Source organism: Phlebotomus papatasi, chromosome 1, assembly GCF_024763615.1.
Source record: "Phlebotomus papatasi isolate M1 chromosome 1, Ppap_2.1, whole genome shotgun sequence".
Taxonomy (NCBI): domain Eukaryota; kingdom Metazoa; phylum Arthropoda; class Insecta; order Diptera; family Psychodidae; genus Phlebotomus; species Phlebotomus papatasi.
The window spans coordinates 46,352,314-46,371,564 of NC_077222.1; the positions used below are offsets into that span (position 1 = coordinate 46,352,314).

Consider the following 19,251-nt stretch of genomic DNA (forward strand, 5'->3'; position numbering starts at 1 on the left):
AGTTACTTTGTGGCACCACTTGGTGTATTCTGAACACCGAATTGGGGTTAGTTGATTTTGGGGTTGAGGTTGGTGTGTCCGACAACACCATTTGGAGTTGTTATGCCACTAAAATTTCTCTGTGTGAGGGGTGGGGGTTCAATGCACCAAGTTGCAATTTCCATACGATATATAACCTTTGCCGAAAACCGCAAGTCGATATCTCTTTTAGTTTAGGAACTATTAAGCTCCAAAGAGCGGCCGAACGGACGGACGGACGGACGGGAACGGTTTTTAGCCATCCGTATATTCGTGATCAGGAAGTGTCAAAACACATTCTTGCAAAGTTTGGGGCCGATCGGAGGACATGAGATTTTGTTAGGATTATAGTAGGTGAGATTGTTAAGAATCTCACCTAATAAATATGCTCCAATATTTGTGTGAAATAACAACAATACGCGGACATTGATGTTTTATAGTCCATTTGATGTATTAAATTACAATTCCAGCATTTATTTGTATTCATTTTTTACTATACAGTGAGTGTCAATAGTTTGTTGCCTAATGGATGTTTGAGAAATCAAGTGAAAAAAATGATAGAAAAAAACACTTTTCCAAATTTTTCTTTTTGCAGATGAGTTCCTTGTAATCCGTAGATATATTATTTATGGTTTTCAAAAAAAATAATTAATTTTATTTCATATCAAAAATAATTGTTTTCCAAAAGTTGGTCATTTTTGAAAAATCAAAAGTTTGTTGCCTCTTTAAAAAAACTAATTCAAAATGGTGAAAACGTGCAACCAACTTTATGTAAACCGCTAACATTTTGAGCTTATGTCATTTGATAGGCAAATGGTGGATTTGTACATTTTTAAGGCTGTCAATGGTAAATATATAGGTGTAAGAGTGATGATAAATAACAAGAAAAAATCAGTTTTTTGATAATTCATAATTTAGGTTAAAATGGCAAATTACAAAAAGTTGAAAGGTGGGATATTGTCCAGAGATACTGCTGGAAGGAATCGGCGTCGCTTAATTGCCAAATTTTATGGAAATTCATGAAAAGTTATACATAAAATGGGCAAATATTATAGTTATGAGGCACGAGTACATCTGAAAAACGCTACTGGTAGACCCAGGGTTTCGACTCAGAAAGTCGATAACCGCATTCTAGGTATCTCTGATAGTAACCCCATGATGTTTGCTTCAAAAATTCAAAGTCGGCTGGTTACAGAAGGCATACAGGCTTCAAATGCTTCGAAAATCAAACTCAAAATGAAAGAAAATATAAGAATAGGTACTTGGCTCGCAAGATTCCATTGGTAAGCAAAACCAAACTGCGTAAGAGGTTGTATTTTTACGTTTTTAGCATGCTCCAAGTGAATTTACAACCTTTTAACCAGATTGGTTTTGTTTACCAATGGAAACCTGCAAACCAAGTAATTATTCTTACCACTTTCATTAAATTGCGGTTGGTTTTGAAGCCTGTATGCCTTCTGTAACCAGCCAACTTTGAATTTTTGAAGCAAACATCATGGGGTTACTATTAGAGATACCTAGATTGCGGTTATCGACTTTCTGAGTCGAAACCCTGGGTCTACCAGTAGCGTTTTTCAGATGTACTCGTGCCTCATAACTATAATATTTGCCCATTTTATGTATAACTTTTTATGAATTTCCATAAAATTTGGCAATTAAGCGACGCCGATTCCTTCCAGCAGTATCTCTGGACAATATCCCACCTTTCAACTTTTTGTAATTTGCCATTGTAACCTAAATTATGAATTATCAAAAAACTGATTATTTCTTGTTATTTATCATCACTCTTACACCTATATATTTACCATTGACAGCCTTAAAAATGTACAAATCCACCATTTGCCTATCAAATGATATAAGCTCAAAATGTAACCGGTTTACATAAAGTTGGTTGCACGTTTTCACCATTTTGAATTAGTTTTTTTAAAGAGGCAACAAACTTTTGATTTTTCAAAAATGACCAACTTTTGGAAAACAATTATTTTTGATATGAAATAAAATTAATTATTTTTTTTGAAAACCATAAATAATATCTACGGATTACAAGGAACTCATCTGCAAAAAGAAAAATTTGGAAAAGTATTTTTTTCTATCATTTTTTTCACTTGATTTCTCAAACATCCATTAGGCAACAAACTATTGACACTCACTGTATGTATCATACGCAATATTGTACATACGATTTGCATATAAAATTTTAAGGAAATAAAATGTTTTGTTAAAGTTTCTGATTTCTGTGTCCGATAATACACATGGATTTTAAAAAAATCAATCAGAAAAGCCAAACGATTACTATATGTATCAGTGTGTATCAGTGTGTCTAGTTTTAAAGATGCCGCTTCTTTGAAAATTTTATTAGAAATGAAAAAACACGATAGTTTTATTTGTGTGGAGTAATTTATTATATTGAAATTTGATGTGGCCAAATCTTGTTCATGCACTTAATCCCTTTCACGAAAGGATTCAGGAAAAAATAAAATAACTACCAGGCAAGATCCAAATTGGATTTGTGTGTGGCATATAAATACAAATTTTACATATTACAGGCGACATTGCTTAGAAGCTCTCATTTACTATTTGATTCAATAAAATTAGAGGAATCTGGAGAGGTGCCTATGTGCACAGCATAACATAAGAAGGTGCAAATTTTATTTGATTTTTCAGCAAATTTTAATTAGATTTTTCATAGCATATATATATATATATTAGTCCATATATATATTGAAAGTAACTTTCTACAGAACGCAATATATGCAAAAAATACAAAAATAAAAGAATGAAAATAAAAAAAAGACTAATTTATTTTAATTTAAGTTTTAAATTAAAAATCTAAAGAACTAAATAAGGTGAATTTTCGTCATTTTACAATAAATGTTTAAATTTATGTAAATTCATTAAAAATCCCATAAATCACATTAAAAATATTACCAAACCGTAATTTTCTTAAATTTGTTTTTTTTTTTTGTTTGAAAATTTGTTAAAAGGATCATGACTTTGAAGTGCAATATTTTAAAACCCAGACTTTTTGATAAAACAGTTATGAGAATAATAGACTTAATTACGAGAAATGCTCCAAGTAGAAGACAAATCTTTATGAAAATCACAATCTCCTAAGACTATCTCTTTATTGACTTTCATATAATTCTTTACTGGTTTAATTTGGGCCTTGAGAACCCAATAATTGTGTTATCATATGAATGTGGGAAATAATTTATGTTTATGAAAACGTAGTAGCCCATTTTTTGTGAAAAACTTTAGTCCTGTCCAATTAATCCAAGAATGAAGAAGTATTTTATTCAATTGTGAATTACATAATCTCTGAAATATAGTTATTTGTCAAATTAAAAGAAGTATTACCTCAATATTCAACGTTGTTACGAATCCTACATGAATAACATTTTATACTGGGGCATCCCCTTGACAAGTACACTTTTTTGTATAGAACTATTTGAAGTCAACTCATAAACTAATCAGGGATTAAGCTCACAGTCATCTGAGATAAAATCTAGTAATCTAACAAAATCTAATATGTATACAAAAATCTAGTACATATCTAAATCCCTCCAAACTACTGTACCAAATCTTCTAATACAAAAAAAAACTTCTCACTTTTAACCCTTTAATGACGAGGCACTTTTACAGACAGAAAATCAACAATAAAAATTAAACCGATAAACAAAGCTTATGAAACGTCTTACATTTATTCTTGAAAAGTCTAAAAGTGTCTGATTCGGTGTATTTTTTGTCTCTATGGAGGATAGGAACAAAAATATCCCAAAAATTTAAATCAATTTTCTTATAATACCAGTGTATATACTTATTGTAGTTTCTATTGCCATAAGTTTTTTGCTTAAAAAGATGGTAATATAAAAAATAAAACAATAAAAATCATTCATCGATACGATAATTTGAAAATTCGTCATTTTTGAACTTAGATATTTACTATATAGAAAATAGTTGGGTCTCGGGGAATGACTCTGAAGACCGAAAATCGATATCACTTACTATTTGGCCACAAAGAAGGTAACAGGCAGATCCAATCATTTGAAAGGGCTACTTTTGTAATAAACTAACTTTGTGGTTAAATTAATTAATGATTCGCAAGCAAATTATGTGAATCGAATTTTTTTTTCAAGAACATTTACTTAAAAATCACTATCATTAAAAATACCGTCCACTATGAATTTAATCTTCTTCTGCATATATTATTCAAGATACTTATTTTTTTGAGAAAAAAGTATCTGTGATTTCTCTGCAAAAGGTGGATCAAAAAGAATTTTAAGCAAATATAAATCAAATTAAAAGAAATCATTGCGTCTTGTGTAAGAAAACATATGTATGTATGTATTTGGATTCATTTGAATATACATTAAAATTTATATGTATAAGAGGAAAAAGCGGACCGTTTCATATAAGAATCCTTTTAGAAGATTGGTTGGAGGCGCACCGCATATTTGTGGTGCACAGAATTCTCATCTTGGCTGGCGCCTTCGAGATAAAGTTAATGGAAAGAATCTGTTTTATATTGAAAATTCACAGACAGTAACATACACCAGCTCAATTGAGTTACTGGTACATAATCGGGTTTTCTTAGGGAATTCCCAAAGAATAAAATCTCCCTATTCTTTCTTAGGCTATAAAATTAATAGGGTTACTTATGCTATAATATCCTCATGATCTTTTTGAGTAATTTTATACAAAGAATCTTGCAATATTTACTATAATGGAAATTAATAAATAATTTTAATATTTTATATCATCTGTAGGATCAGAAAAAATTTATTATGAATTGAACAGTCTAAACAATTTTGAAATTAATTGAAACTTAATTTTAAATCGCATTATGATTTTTTTCATCAAATATTGACCAGTTTGCAATATAAATTCAATGAAATATATGTATATAGAAGACAAATTTTATAGTTATTAAAGCCCACATACAATACCACAGTTGTAAGCTTCACGGAAATCAATTAATCTTGCACACCTCCGCAACGCTTTCATTTATAACATTTTTCTCACTTTTCCATGCTCTTTCACCAAGTTTTAAATACAAAAATGTCATGATCATGTCTAATAGAGAACATTATATCGACGACTCCACGCCATTCTACACTAATTCGACTTATGAAAGTTTTAGCATGATAAATGTTATTTGGAACACTGAATTCTGCAGGGGAGACCGAGGTACAATTAGCCAGGGGTAGAATTAGATAGTGGGTTTTTCACGTTTTCCTCAAAATGTTCCTTGAGCAAAATATTTTTTAATGAAAATAGGAACACAACCCCATATTCCCAGAAATATTTACCTCAAAAGTGTCTAAAGGGGGAAGTGGGGGTACTTTGAGTTGTGGTTCTACATTGTTATACGATTTTTTCGCATATTACTTATGCAAACTGGACTTAAACATGATGTAATTTGAATAGAGAAAGTAATTGTGGATCTAAATAAAATAATTGTAAGAACCAGCTTCATTTAGAAATAGGCGAAAAAGTCGTATAACAATCTAGCCCCACAGCTCAAAGTAGCCCCACTTTCCCCTATCTACACAGGCCAGGGCACGTGTAGCCAATGTGTCATACTTTATTCATTATCCTTTCTAGAAAAAGTCAAGGATTTTAGAGCTTGGAACTACACTGTTTCATCAGCCAATATCCTAATGCTACTTTATGAAACATAAAAACATTGGACAAATCTTATCATTTTTTTCACAAATCATGCGCGAAAAAAAGCCTCATTTGCTGGTTAAAAGTACCGCGGTCTCCCCTACAGGGGAAAAATTTGGTGACATAAAGCTACATTCATACATACGTTAATGCAGGTAACTTTGCCTCTGCTGTTCGTAAACTTTTATTTAATATCAACATCTAAGGGCGATCTTCACCGATTAGATATACCAATCCAATTATGAAATTTGACCAAACTGATTGAATAATATGGAATGGAACTGTCAATATGTTTTATATTAAAATTAATAGCGCTTAATATTTAATAAGTACAGGCAACCGATGGGCTAAAATTTAGTCAATATGTTATTATTATAATTATGTACATAACCGCCGTGAAATATATAAAAGAAACTAACATTACAACCCTGGTATTCACATTTCTCGACACATGAGATAAATGACAGGCGGTTTTCAATCGGTCAAATGACTATGACTAGTCAACCTAGTCATTTCGAACGACCTATAGTATATATACTATAGTATATATCGTATGTTAGCAAATTTACTTCCGAATATTTTGCTTCTTACCTGTTGATCAAAGACATAATAGTAACCCTAAATGTACAGTACATTGATATTAAGTAAATATGTGGAGCTGAGAATAAAAATTCAACATTATTACTAAAGCATAGGATATGTTCATTTTTTATTATGAATTCCGCATATTTATAAATGCTTTTTTAACACCATTTTATAATTTTGTAAAATATGTTAATTGATTTACGTAGTTCGTCTATTAACGACACCAATTCTGAGTTGTGTAGAATATACAAAAATTATTATATATATGTGCGCATTTTTTATTCGCAGGTTATAAATATCCAGTGTCCAGTGTGTGTTGGACCACTTACATGTATATAATATATTTCAATATACTATATATTAAGACGGTTGACTTCAAAAAAGCTGCCGAAGCGCGTTTCGATGTAGTCACTTATTGGCTGAAGACCGCAGGTTCCATAAATTACATCATGATTGAGACCCGTCGGCACATTTCAATGCTAAGCGTTTGATTTTCAACATTCTTTCTCAAAAAATTTGTCATTCTTGGTCATAAACACATTGATGAGAACAGATTGATGTTCTCAAATCTTATTCACTTCCTCACGTGAAGACAGTTGGGTTGGTCTTTAAGTGTGAGAGGAAAAACAAGTCGTATTTGTGACAGAAAGTCGCAATATCGAAGACATCGCTTTTTAGGCTTTTTAGGAGCAACTTAGAAACTTATTCATAATATCACGGCGTTGATGATCGTTCCGACTTTGACCCCATGCATTAGGGTAGACAGCAAAGACGATTTCATTTTAATTGGTTCGGAAAGCTTTTAAGACTTCTTTCCAAATGTAAAAGCCAGAGTGTTTTTTATTCACTCTTAAGTATTAATGAATTATTTATATGATTGTTTTATAAATAAGTATATTTTCTCTATTTGAATTTTTATTGCACATAGAAATGTTGATTCCAGTTTCAGTGACTCAGTAAATGTAAATCTTTAGAAAAGGCTTTTTATATTAAATTTTGGCAAATTTGCCATTTTGGTGAATTTTTTTTTCATATGAAAATAAAATACAATTTACACTCTTAATATGTTTAATGCACGTATACTTACTATTAAACGTATACTTATTAAAATATATGTTATAAAAATATTAAACTCTTATCTTTTTTAAAATATATATTCTTTCTTCTTTCTCTATTCTTTACAATACTTCAGGATTCTTGGTGTCTTCTAAGTATCTTCTAGGTATGTCAACTGTCGTTTACATGTGACAAATTATATAGAGAAGGTCATAAAAACATAAAGCATCCCTATTAACCCATTAAGTCAATGTACCAGAAATACTTAAGATAGAATGTTTATATTTGGGATTAGTTTCCTACAGATTAATAGATGAATTTTTTGAAAGGAAAAAAATTTATCTATTATAAAGGGGTGCGGGGAGCCCCTGTCAAACACACATCTTAACGGTCACTGAATTTAAATTCTGTGTAATAATTCATTACAAACTCTATTGCTTTAGATATGAGTAACTATCCAAGACAACAGATTGGCAATTAGAATTCAAATCAGGAAAGAGGAAAGAGACCAATTTTAACAAATTCGACGAGATGTCGAATTTTCCGTTCGCCATTTTGAGCAAAAAATTTGCATGACCTTACGCGAAACAAGAAAGCAATAACAAAATGTATTTTCGTTTCTGTCGGACTATTTTTTCCAAGTATAATTGAAGAACTAAAGTAACTAAAAATCCATTCTCGACAGGAATTAGGATAAGAATTGCCCAGGAATAAATCATCTAAAATCACTCAATTTGCGTATGATGTATAATACCATGGTAAAGAATGGGGTAAAAGGCAACAATCCTGAACAGCAGTTTAGGGTAAGGCTGATAATTTTGGACAGTTTCTAAATTTGTACACTTTGAGGGTAAAATTGGACACTAAAAATATATTGATTAAAATTATTAATTTTTATTGCAATATTTGATTAACAATGAATTCTATCTAAATATTTGTTCTTTTTGGAAGATTTTAACACTAAATACGTTAAATTTTGAATATTATTGGAGTTAAAATTGCTTTGTTGAAAATGCAGTCTTATTTACCTGCGGTGAAGTACTAACAATGTTTCTTCGCTTTTTTGAGTGCGATATTATTAAATATTCATTGAATATTGTGTTGATTCACGTCAATGGTGATTTGTATATTTGACCTAAAGTGAGACTTGCCTTGTGAATTACGTTTTTCGCGTGGAAAATGGCAAATTTTCTAAGAGATTCACCAGTGAGGTGATAATCCTTATTTTGGACAGGTGTTCCTTTCTCGAAATTTCGTGAACTTTTAGCTTTTGTGATGACTATGTTCCATTAATGCCTGGAGAAACAAAGGAGCATCATCTCTACGAACGAGATGTAGTGAGAAAAGCCTTGAAAGGCTCCCGGAGAGCCCAGAGAATGCGCGAATCCGAGTGCACTTGGAGTACCGAAGTCAACTCACTTTAATCTTTAATGAATGATATGGAAAGTTTCCGTGATTCTTGTAACATTCTACGGTTCCCTTACATAAACAGGAAGAGGACTTGGTAAGATTAGTTCATAAAATGAAGAGCAAAGGGCATTCTATTGAGGCAGATTAGCTGTCCAAATATACAAGCAAGGTGTCCAAAATTTGAGTCAATTTCAACTCTACATATCAATTCATTTTTAAATGTATTAAGACTAATTTTAGTAAAAACAAAGACAATAAACAGCTTGCCATGTTTCTAAGCAACTCTTCTGAAAAGAGAGTATCAAAAAAAAGTCAGTTAGTATTGAAAATATCTGCATGAAATGAAATGCACTTCAAACTTGGAACATTGAGGCTTATAAGCACCTTATCCAAAATTATAAGCCCTTACCCTACTAATAGATTGGCTAATTCTTCCAATACAAGAATAAATCAAAAGTAGAAAAAAACGATCGAGTTCAAAACTTTCTTTTTAAATTTTTGGAGTATATTTCAAAATTATTAGTTATTGTTCTTCCGTTTTTCTTGTACTTAAAAAAAAAATTAAATCAAAAAAGTAAAAACGTGAGGAACGCATAATTCCACAAAACAATTTAAATTAGATCATTTAAATTTTCTGAAGAGTTCATAAATGAAGAGAGCGAGAGCTATATTTAAAATTAACGGGTAACGTTTATGAGTTACAAAATTTCGTAATTCCGTAATTTTTTTTAACGTTTACCGGATCACGACGCCAATAGTTCCAGTCAACTTGACATTTCTCAAGGTGTTCCTCAGGGGTCCATTTTGGGACCTATCCTGTTCTCACTCTTTATCAATGATCTTCCGCAAGTTCTTCGCTATTGCGGTTATGCTTGTACGCAGATGACCTTCAGGTGTACTGTTCTGGAGATCCGTCCCATTCATTTTACACATTTGAGGCCATCAATGATGACCTCTCAAGAATTGCTCAATGGGCTGACTGCAACGGCCTTCTTCTTAATCCTGCTAAATCTCAAGCCTTAATCATTCACACCAGGTGGAGGAATCCTGAACCTCACCCAATTTATCTCTCAAATGAGGTGGTTCTTTTCACTTCTAGGGCCAAGGACCTGGGTATCATTTTTAATGAAACTCTGACGTGGTCTGATCATGCGGCTGAGATTTGCAGGAAAGTTTTCCTCACTTTGCGCACTTTGCGACGCTTTCAGTCCTTCACGCCCCAGGGTACAAGGCTTCTATTAGTTAGAGCTCTAATAGTCCCTTTCCTTACGTACGGGGCTGAACTATTTTTCAGTGCTAACGCTGAGACGCAGAGTCGGCTGAACAGAGCTTTCAACTCCTGTGTACGGTACGTCTACGGGCTCCGTAAGTTCGATCACATTTCCCCTTGGGTGGATTCAATCATTGGTCTTCCACTTTTTCCTTACCTGGAGACTCGTGCTGTAGACTTTGTCTCACGGTTACTGAGTGTTGGAGTGCCACGGTATCTCGCGGAGCTTGTGTTGGCTGGATCATCCACTAGGGCTTCGTGTCTCCGTGTGCCTAGTTCGGGTAGTCGCATTCTCCGCGATTCCCTATTTGTTGAAGGGGTCATTCTCTGGAATGGTTTGCCTCGCGAGCGGAACAGGGAGCTTATCCTTAGATTTGTGGCTGCCACGCATTCCTCGTGTTCTACATGAGCTGTTCTTGTAATTGTTATTATTATTATTTTTTTATTTGTACAGAGGACAGATTGTCCTATGAAATATTAATAAATTGAATTGAATTGAATTGAATTGAATATGAACCGATTTGATGCAATTGATCACTTAAAAGATTATTGTAGTACGATTGAATTTCAAGCACAAATTATTTATTGGTTCATATCCGATACATAGTCTGTTGAAACCTGATGTGATCCATCAGTCTTACTTCAAGGTTAGAATTCGATCTAATAGAATGAAAAATTCGACGGTTTTTACAAATATAGACAAAATGTCGACTTAGGTAACTTCTAACAAACCCGAAACTTAGCTAAAAAAATCTAGAGAATCGATTTCGAGATATCCAAAAAAGTATAGCTTCGGAGAACTAGTAGGAAGAGAAGACATGGGGAAAATATCACCTTTATTTCAAAAAAGCGATCGCTAACTTGTGGTGGTCTCCAATGCTTTAATTTTCGAAAAAAATTTATACCCTGATATCTACAACATTATTTACAAAATACGTACACTTCGTAATCATCAGGACAACAGGAGCCTTTTTGGTGTAAGAGTCGTTTCAGTGTAAAAAGAAATGGCTCCATCATGTATGACTCCTATTTACAGAAAAAAATCTAGTGATAAAGGGCTACCAACTGGCATTGATCCATAACAAATTTGAGATAATTTTATCGCAAATTTCCGGTGAATTTCTTTCTTAAATATTATTATTCAACCACTATGGCACATAATTTGCCTTCTGTTTGTAAGATATAGAAATACTGTATGTATGTCTATGTACGAATGTACATATGTACGAATCTTTATATATATATATATATATATATATATATATAAACTTAGAGAATTAATTTGTATTTTCCTCGAGTCGACCCTCATTTCAGTTGTAAATTTGAACATGTGATTATCATTATAAATTGCGGCCTTTGTTTCCATTCTCAGTGACAAATCAGTCAAATGTGGTAGAAGGAAGAAAAAACGCAATTGTACACCACAAATAGGTATGGTGATGATTCTAATACCCGCGTGAAAAAGTACAACATGAAAATGATAAAGATAGCGTATATCACTTATTTTACGCAACGTTGATTTAACATGCCCACAATAAATTAATTATGAATAATAGTTTAATAATAATTTCTAATAGTAGTATGTTAAAACACACATGAACACCAGTAAGTGTTAATTCAGCAATTTCAATTGATGCGGAAAATGATTGTTGATGGAAGAACTGTGTCTTAATAATATATCATGGTGTTAATTTATTACTTAACTTAATGAGCGTAATACAGTTGTTATGAAGCAAATCTAACTGGGATTATATTTCTTTGCAAAATGTCTCTGTTTATCTCTTTTTGAAAAATAAATATACACTGCAACTGCGCTTGTAATTTACGAGTTGTTTCAGTGTTCTTCTGTTGAAACATGCAAACTTTGAATATATCATAATGTTAGCATTTATCACAGTAGTGACGAAAATCATTTTATATATAAAATTAACATTATTAATCTTAAGTGGTATACTTTAGAGATAACATATTAATTATATGAATTATTATAATTGTACAAATATCATTTTTACTTAAATTGTAGAAAGATATATTTTGAATAACCGAAATATCGGTTTTATCAGTGATGCAATTCTGATGCCGTCACATTGCTATCCCGCCAAAATTTTCTCGATTTTGCGAAATAGAATATACATCATACACAGAGTCTTCACTCTGTATGAGTGGGCACGGATAAAGAGTGTGGCGCTTTCAGAGGGATGGCATGTGTAGTAGTGCACAAAAAGCGGAATAATTGCTGTTATTTTGAATATCCCGCGAATTTTATCTCGCGAGCTCCTGGAGGTCGTGAGATGGCAAAATAGATGCATTTTAAGTGAAAATTTCACGATTTAGTGCTCATAAATTTTTGTTAAAATTGTTTCTATTAATTTTATGTAATATATAATTACATAAATTTAATGTCCACGAGGAAAAATTAAAATAATTATCGATGAATACTTTGGGGTTTCTTGGTGTCTCCAGAACATATCCCACAAAGATACTTATGGTCCATCACTTCAACATTCTAAAATATCTTAATGTGAAAATTCTCAAGAAATGGGTAAAAGTATTTGATGAAATGCATGTTATTTCAATAACGAGTAGGATGGTGTTGTCCATAAACGATTTGTGAAAAAAAAATTCAATGAAGATTTTCCTAGAACTACATTTTTAAACTAGTTAATTTTTAATTTTAATTTTTTCTATAATTTTCTTCATTTTCTTCATAAATCCCTGAATATCCTTCGAATCCCCGAAAAGGATTGCGCAAGACTACTTTCACGAAAATATTCTCGAAAAAGAGCTAAGTTCTCTAAAGATCATAAACACGGAGAACTTAAGGGTAAGGGGCCGGTGTAACAATTTATTAACAACAATAATCTGATGATCGTTGAATGGAACATTTCAGCCCAGAATAAAAAAAAACATTTCTTCTCAGAGCTTTTTCGGTTCCCTGCGGACCTTCTTCACGGGTCGAAAATGTCAGGTTTCTGGGATTTTGTCTGTCTTGGACGCCAAAGGGAAGTCTTCATTGGGTACATGGGTTCTGAGTCACATACTTCACGAACAATTTTTTTGGTGTTTTGGATGGTGTTGTCCATAAACGATTTGTGAAAAAAAAATTCAATGAAGATTTTCCTAGAACTACATTTTTAAACTAGTTAATTTTTAATTTTAATTTTTTCTATAATTTTCTTCATTTTCTTCATAAATCCCTGAATATCCTTCGAATCCCCGAAAAGGATTGCGCAAGACTACTTTCACGAAAATATTCTCGAAAAAGAGCTAAGTTCTCTAAAGATCATAAACACGGAGAACTTAAGGGTAAGGGGCCGGTGTAACAATTTATTAACAACAATAATCTGATGATCGTTGAATGGAACATTTCAGCCCAGAATAAAAAAAACATTTCTTCTCAGAGCTTTTTCGGTTCCCTGCGGACCTTCTTCACGGGTCGAAAATGTCAGGTTTCTGGGATTTTGTCTGTCTTGGACGCCAAAGGGAAGTCTTCATTGGGTACATGGGTTCTGAGTCACATACTTCACGAACAATTTTACAGCGATATTTTACTTTTTACAAATAAGGTTACTAGTTACTACACAAGTTAAACAAAATAAAATAAAAAATCTTTCTTGGCTACTAACTAAGTTTTGCTTAACTCATTTAGTAACTTATTTGTAAAAAGTAAAATATCGCTGTAAAATTGTTCGTGGAGTGTGTGATTTAGGACCCATGCACCGCATGTACCCAATGAAGACATCCCTTTGGCGCCAAGAAAGACAAAGTCCCAGAAACCTGACATTTTCGACTAATGAAGAAGGTGCGCTGCGCAGGGCACCGAAATCTCTTGGAAGAAAAAATTTATAATCGAAGGACAAAATATTCATATTTTAATAGATTATTTTGTTCATATTTTACGATGATGTTAACATTATCTCTTCCTTCCCATACTATGATATTCAGTGGCCCAGATCTTTTTTCAAGGAAATATTTTCGCGAAGGACACAAGTTGTCCTATACAGCCTTATTTATAAATTTGAAGTATATTCAAGGATTTATGAGAAAAATCGAGAAAATTACAGGAAAAATTAAATGATAGGAAATTAGTTTGTTCTAGGGAATTTTTCTTTGAATTCTCCTGCAAAAATCATTTCTGGATTCTGGACACCAACGTTCTGTAATGTACAATTATTGAGATAAACACGAGTTTAAACAAGCAAGTTTATTAATTTCTTGAGAATTTTTACCTAAAGATATCTCAGAAGTTTGACGTGATATTCCTCCATAAATGTCTCGGGAGAACATGTTCATGAAACACCAAAAGGAAAACAAAAGTACTCATCCACTTGCATCCCCCACAAGAAAGGATTTCATTTTATTGCACTGTGTTTTAGAAAAAAAAAACTTTAGGTATTATAGTTCATAACGAAATTGTTTATTAAATACCCAAGGCATTAATAAATTCATATGGAAAAATCATTTAAAAAAATTATTTTGTTACCTTGGACCACACTTGTAACAAAGAAATTAAAATTTGAGTGATTTGATGAAGCCAGCTATGCAACGGAAATGATTTTGAAAATATCCCGCAATTAAAGAGTGAACGAGAGAGTGCGAGCGAGAGCAATGGCATGATTGAGAAATGACAGCCTCATTGAACAAAGCATTGAATTTCACGGATTTTTCTCTAGTTTTTCGCGAATTTAATGTTTTAGTAAATCAAATCACGACAATTTTCATCTTGTGAAGGGTGTTTCTGTGTTTAAATGTGAATAATTTGCTCAAAAGTGCACAAAATATGAGCTGAAGCGGCTTCACACACACAACCACCATCCCGAAAAATCTGGATAAATTTCGTGACGGACATCAGAATTGGGGGTCAGATTTCAAATAACTTTAATGGAAATTATTTCATTCATTCATTCATTTTCAACCGCTTATCCTTATTGGGGTCGCGGGCCCATGACATCCAAATTAGCAGCCCACGCTTGTCGATCCTCCGCCACTTCAGGAAGATGTTCGGGTTCGATCCCGAGGCGTTCCAAGGCAAGATTCTGAATTTGATTCAGCCACCTTGTCCTAGGTCTGCCTCGAGGCCGAGGTCTCCTCACTATGGCTTCCATAGCTTTTCTGGGGAATCTTTCTTCATTCATGCGTTGAACATGTCCATACCATCGAAGTTGTGATCTCTCAACCCGAAGAAGCAGCTCCTCGACTCTTAGTTCCTCACGAACGGCCACATTCCTCACTCGATCTCTACGAGTGATTCCCTTAACCGCTCGAAGGTACCTCATCTCGGCAGCTTGCACTCGCGATCTTACCCTTTCGGTCATTACCCAAATCTCATGACCATAGGTGAGAATAGGAGTGAACACAGTTTTGAAAACCGATAATTTAGCCGATCGACTAAGCTCGACCTTCCTCAGCACGCTTCTGCCAAGCTCCCTTATTACTGCAGAAGCCTGACCGATTCGCGACGAGAGTTCTGCCTCCATCCTACCATCACTCGTGAATAACACCCCGAGATACTTGAACTTCTCCACCTGTGTCAATGAGTCTCCACTAACATGTAGAGTGCATTCCACAGATTGTCGGGGGAAATTATTTCATTAAGATGTAAATGTAGTAATATGATCTTCTTATAAATCAATGTATTCTCTTTTATTCTTGTTTTGAGGTATTTAGTTCGAGTCCCCCAATCTAAATAATTAATATTCACATTTTATTTGTTATGGTCTTATTAGGTGCTAACAAATTATAGAGGGTAATTTATTATCACTTATATATACTCTTAAAAAAGTATCGATTTACATTATTTACCTTCAGACATCTGTTACTCTGAGTTAATGTCTCAATCTGCGACCATCACTGACGATGTGGCACCAAAAGACTATAAGTTTCTCTTTATTTGTAGGATTTTTTGAATCAACACATGTTCCATTCGACAGCAGCTTACTCAGAGATGCCTTCGATGGCGACTACTGGTGGTCACAATCCCGTGTCTTTTCATCAGACGGCTAATGCGCCCAGCACAGCGCCGGTTTACGTTCCCTCTAGCCGAGCTCTGCCACCCTCCCAGTACGCACCCCACGCAAGTCCTTTTGCCGGCGCCACGCAAAACGGATGGGCGGCAGACGGATTCGCAACCACTCACTCACAATTGCCCCCACAATTCTATGCACAAAACGCCATGATGATGAGTTCGTGGCGAGCGTATGATCCCACCCGATTTCAGAGCACATCACCCTATGGTGAGTATTACATTCATTACATTACATTGATGAGTGATTCATAATTTTATTTGCACGGTACAAAATAGAAGTAATTAAATTTTGTCATAAAAAAAACTAAAATATGATCAATACTTTAAGAGTAGTAAAAAACTTTTAAAATAGTGAAATATTTATGCAAATTTTAGTAAAAGAAAATTAATGGGTTTCACATTTAATACTATATATGATACAATATTGAAATATAATAGGGGGAGGTGGGGCTAGATTATCATACGACTTTTTCGCTTATTTCTAAATAAAGCTGGTTCGTTCATACAATTATTTTATTTAGATCCAAAATTGTTTTGTTTATCCTAATTTACATCATGCGTTAAAACCCAGTTTCCATTAGAAATAGGCGAAAATATTGTATAACAATATAGCCCCATAGCTCAAACAGCCCCACCTCCCACTACTTATTTTTATCAGAATTTATTGAATTTTGTACTGTACAGCTTATTTTATTTTCCAATAAAATTTAATAAATTTCTTGAATTAAACAGGAAAGACCTCTTACACGTTACTGCCTCAGAATAGTATTTTTTATATCAGTTTTATTTCGTTTTCAAAAACTGACTTCTAGATATTTTCTTCACGATTTTAGATATTCTACATTTCGATTCAGGAGCAACGTTTTTTTTTTGGTGGGATGGAAATTTTTAAAATTTGCATGTATAATGACCAGTGCACAATAACTTTTATTTTGTTAACATGTTTTTGATATTTCAATGAGAGTGAATGAAACAGAGATCTAGTTATCTCGTTTTCTCTCATAGAAAATTTTGAAAACATATTTACAAACAAAAATTATTGTGCGTTGGGCATAATGCTAAATGATTCAAAGAGTATAAAATTCTATTTACGAAACTTATTATTATTTGATGTCAATAAAGTTAAAAATACTTAATTCAGTGACGACAATTTTGCAATTGTTTTATTGGTTGCAATTATTTTATAAGGAGATGAAAATAAAAAAGATTAAATAAAATTTCTTTTCGATAAAAAATTCTCACATTCTTTATAATATTTTAATCTTTTAATTTTTGATAAGAAAGATTGTAACGTAATTGCTGAAAACCCGTATATCTATTATTTCATTTTTAACGTTAATTTACTTTTTCTATGTGCTTTAGAATCTGCGTAAAATTAATTATATGTGTCACGCACGCTATGATAGGAATAAAAACAACCCGGTAAATTGATGGCCATTTTAAACTCCTTAATTTCTCGACTCTTAATATAGTAAGGTTGGGTAACTGGATCGTTTTCCAAAGAGTGCTACTTAAACACTGGTTTTTGGACTGATGAATTTCTTTTTTACTTCTTCTAAATCCATAGAATTATTCACTGTTTCATTCAGAAATATAATATAAAAAAAATTATCAAAAATATTAAAGGAAGTTTATAAAATAATGATAATACTGAAATAAGTCAGCATGCACTAACTGGGTCGCCTTTTCGCTAATTCACTTTTAATTAAACCTTTGGATTTAAAATACTTTTTTCACAAGGAAAAAACAATAAATGTTTTCAATCTTTTTTCTTTAATCAAACAGCTGTCATTAGCGAAAATATCACTGCTAGAAATTTTTTAGTGAAGAACCCAGTTGGCACAAGATTGAAATGAGTCGATTACATCCACTTATTTAATGGATAAAAATAAAATATTGTTTTTGCTTTTTCTCAAACTTGAATAGTTATATTATGTTACTGTAGTGACTATATTACGAAAATAAAAATAAAAATATTATTTAAAGTGGATTAGTCATAAACGATCCAGATAGCGAAGCGCCCGGATTAGCACACTTGACTATATTTTTTCGATGTTTTATATGATTATATCGCGATTTCAAATAGACTTGAGAGACTATGAGTTATTATAAGTTATTAATGGTAATGAAAAATAAATACAATACAATACAATACAATACTTGAACCAGTAAGTAAATGTAATTAACTTATGCATTGGACGATATTTAGTAAAATTCTGGAACTTCAACTAATAAGACGACATATCGCACTTTCGCTATTTTAGTGTCATTTTTAGTATCTGAGTGTTTTAACAACAAGCCCATTAACAACAAATTATATATTTTTCATATATTAATATTAATTAATTCAAATGGAACTTTTGACAAGTTGGGGCAAGTTTGAAATAGTTACTTGCACTTAATGCCATTTTTGCTCTTAAAAGATTTATGTTTCCTTTTTTATTTCTACTAATATACTTCATTTCAGTCACATATTGAGGTATAGAAAAGTTATTAGCTGAACAATTTTTTTTACTTTTTCATGTAGTTTTCGAATTCAAATGTAAATAATTTATTTTACACTAACTTTATAAAGTATAAATGAAGAGAATGTGTAGAGTTTTGAGAAGAAAAAAATTGAATACTTTGAGGAAAAACGTGTTCTTTTAGATTTAAAACAATGTGTCACTCTTTTCCTTTTATATTTCCACAATACCACTTAAAATTTCTAGCGATTTGACTCATATTTTTCGGAAATGCAACATATTGCATAAATTAATTCAAGATTATTTTTACATAAATTATGTATATTAACAGGAATTATTTTTTGAGTTTAGTGTTCAACTTTTTTCTATCATTAATTGAGTTGTGTGCAGTGACTACTTGGAAAAATGTCAATCTTTCACTAATATTTATAAGAAAATCTTGAAATTGTCAATTAGACAGCACACATGGCTTTGGAAAATGTACAATTGTGGAAAACCTTCAATACAAACTTCTCGAAATAAAATTCTGGACTCTAAAAATGCACAAAATTCATTATCTAATTCTATTATAATAATCTAAGAAGCGTAGAAACCATAAAATTACAATTAAATAGTGAAAGTGCGATATATCTGCATTGGATTCCAAATCCAATCCAAATCCCGAATAGGACAAGATCCAGAATTCTTAAAAATGTCATAACTAATCCCACGATTGCACCCGCTCTTGCTCGAAGCAAAGGGAAATTTTCTGTGTC

General features: G+C 32.4%; 1 protein-coding gene across 1 annotated transcript in view; it reads left to right on the top strand.

Annotated features, from left to right (window-relative positions):
• The window catches only part of LOC129799436 (GATA-binding factor A), a 52,755-nt gene that overhangs the window by 23,972 nt on the left and 9,532 nt on the right, over window positions 1-19,251 (top strand). Inside the window, exon 2 of the mRNA XM_055843292.1 lies at window positions 15,903-16,239. Coding sequence (XP_055699267.1) covers window positions 15,921-16,239 — 319 coding nt within the window. The 5' untranslated portion in view covers window positions 15,903-15,920. The remainder of the gene's footprint in view (window positions 1-15,902; window positions 16,240-19,251) is intronic.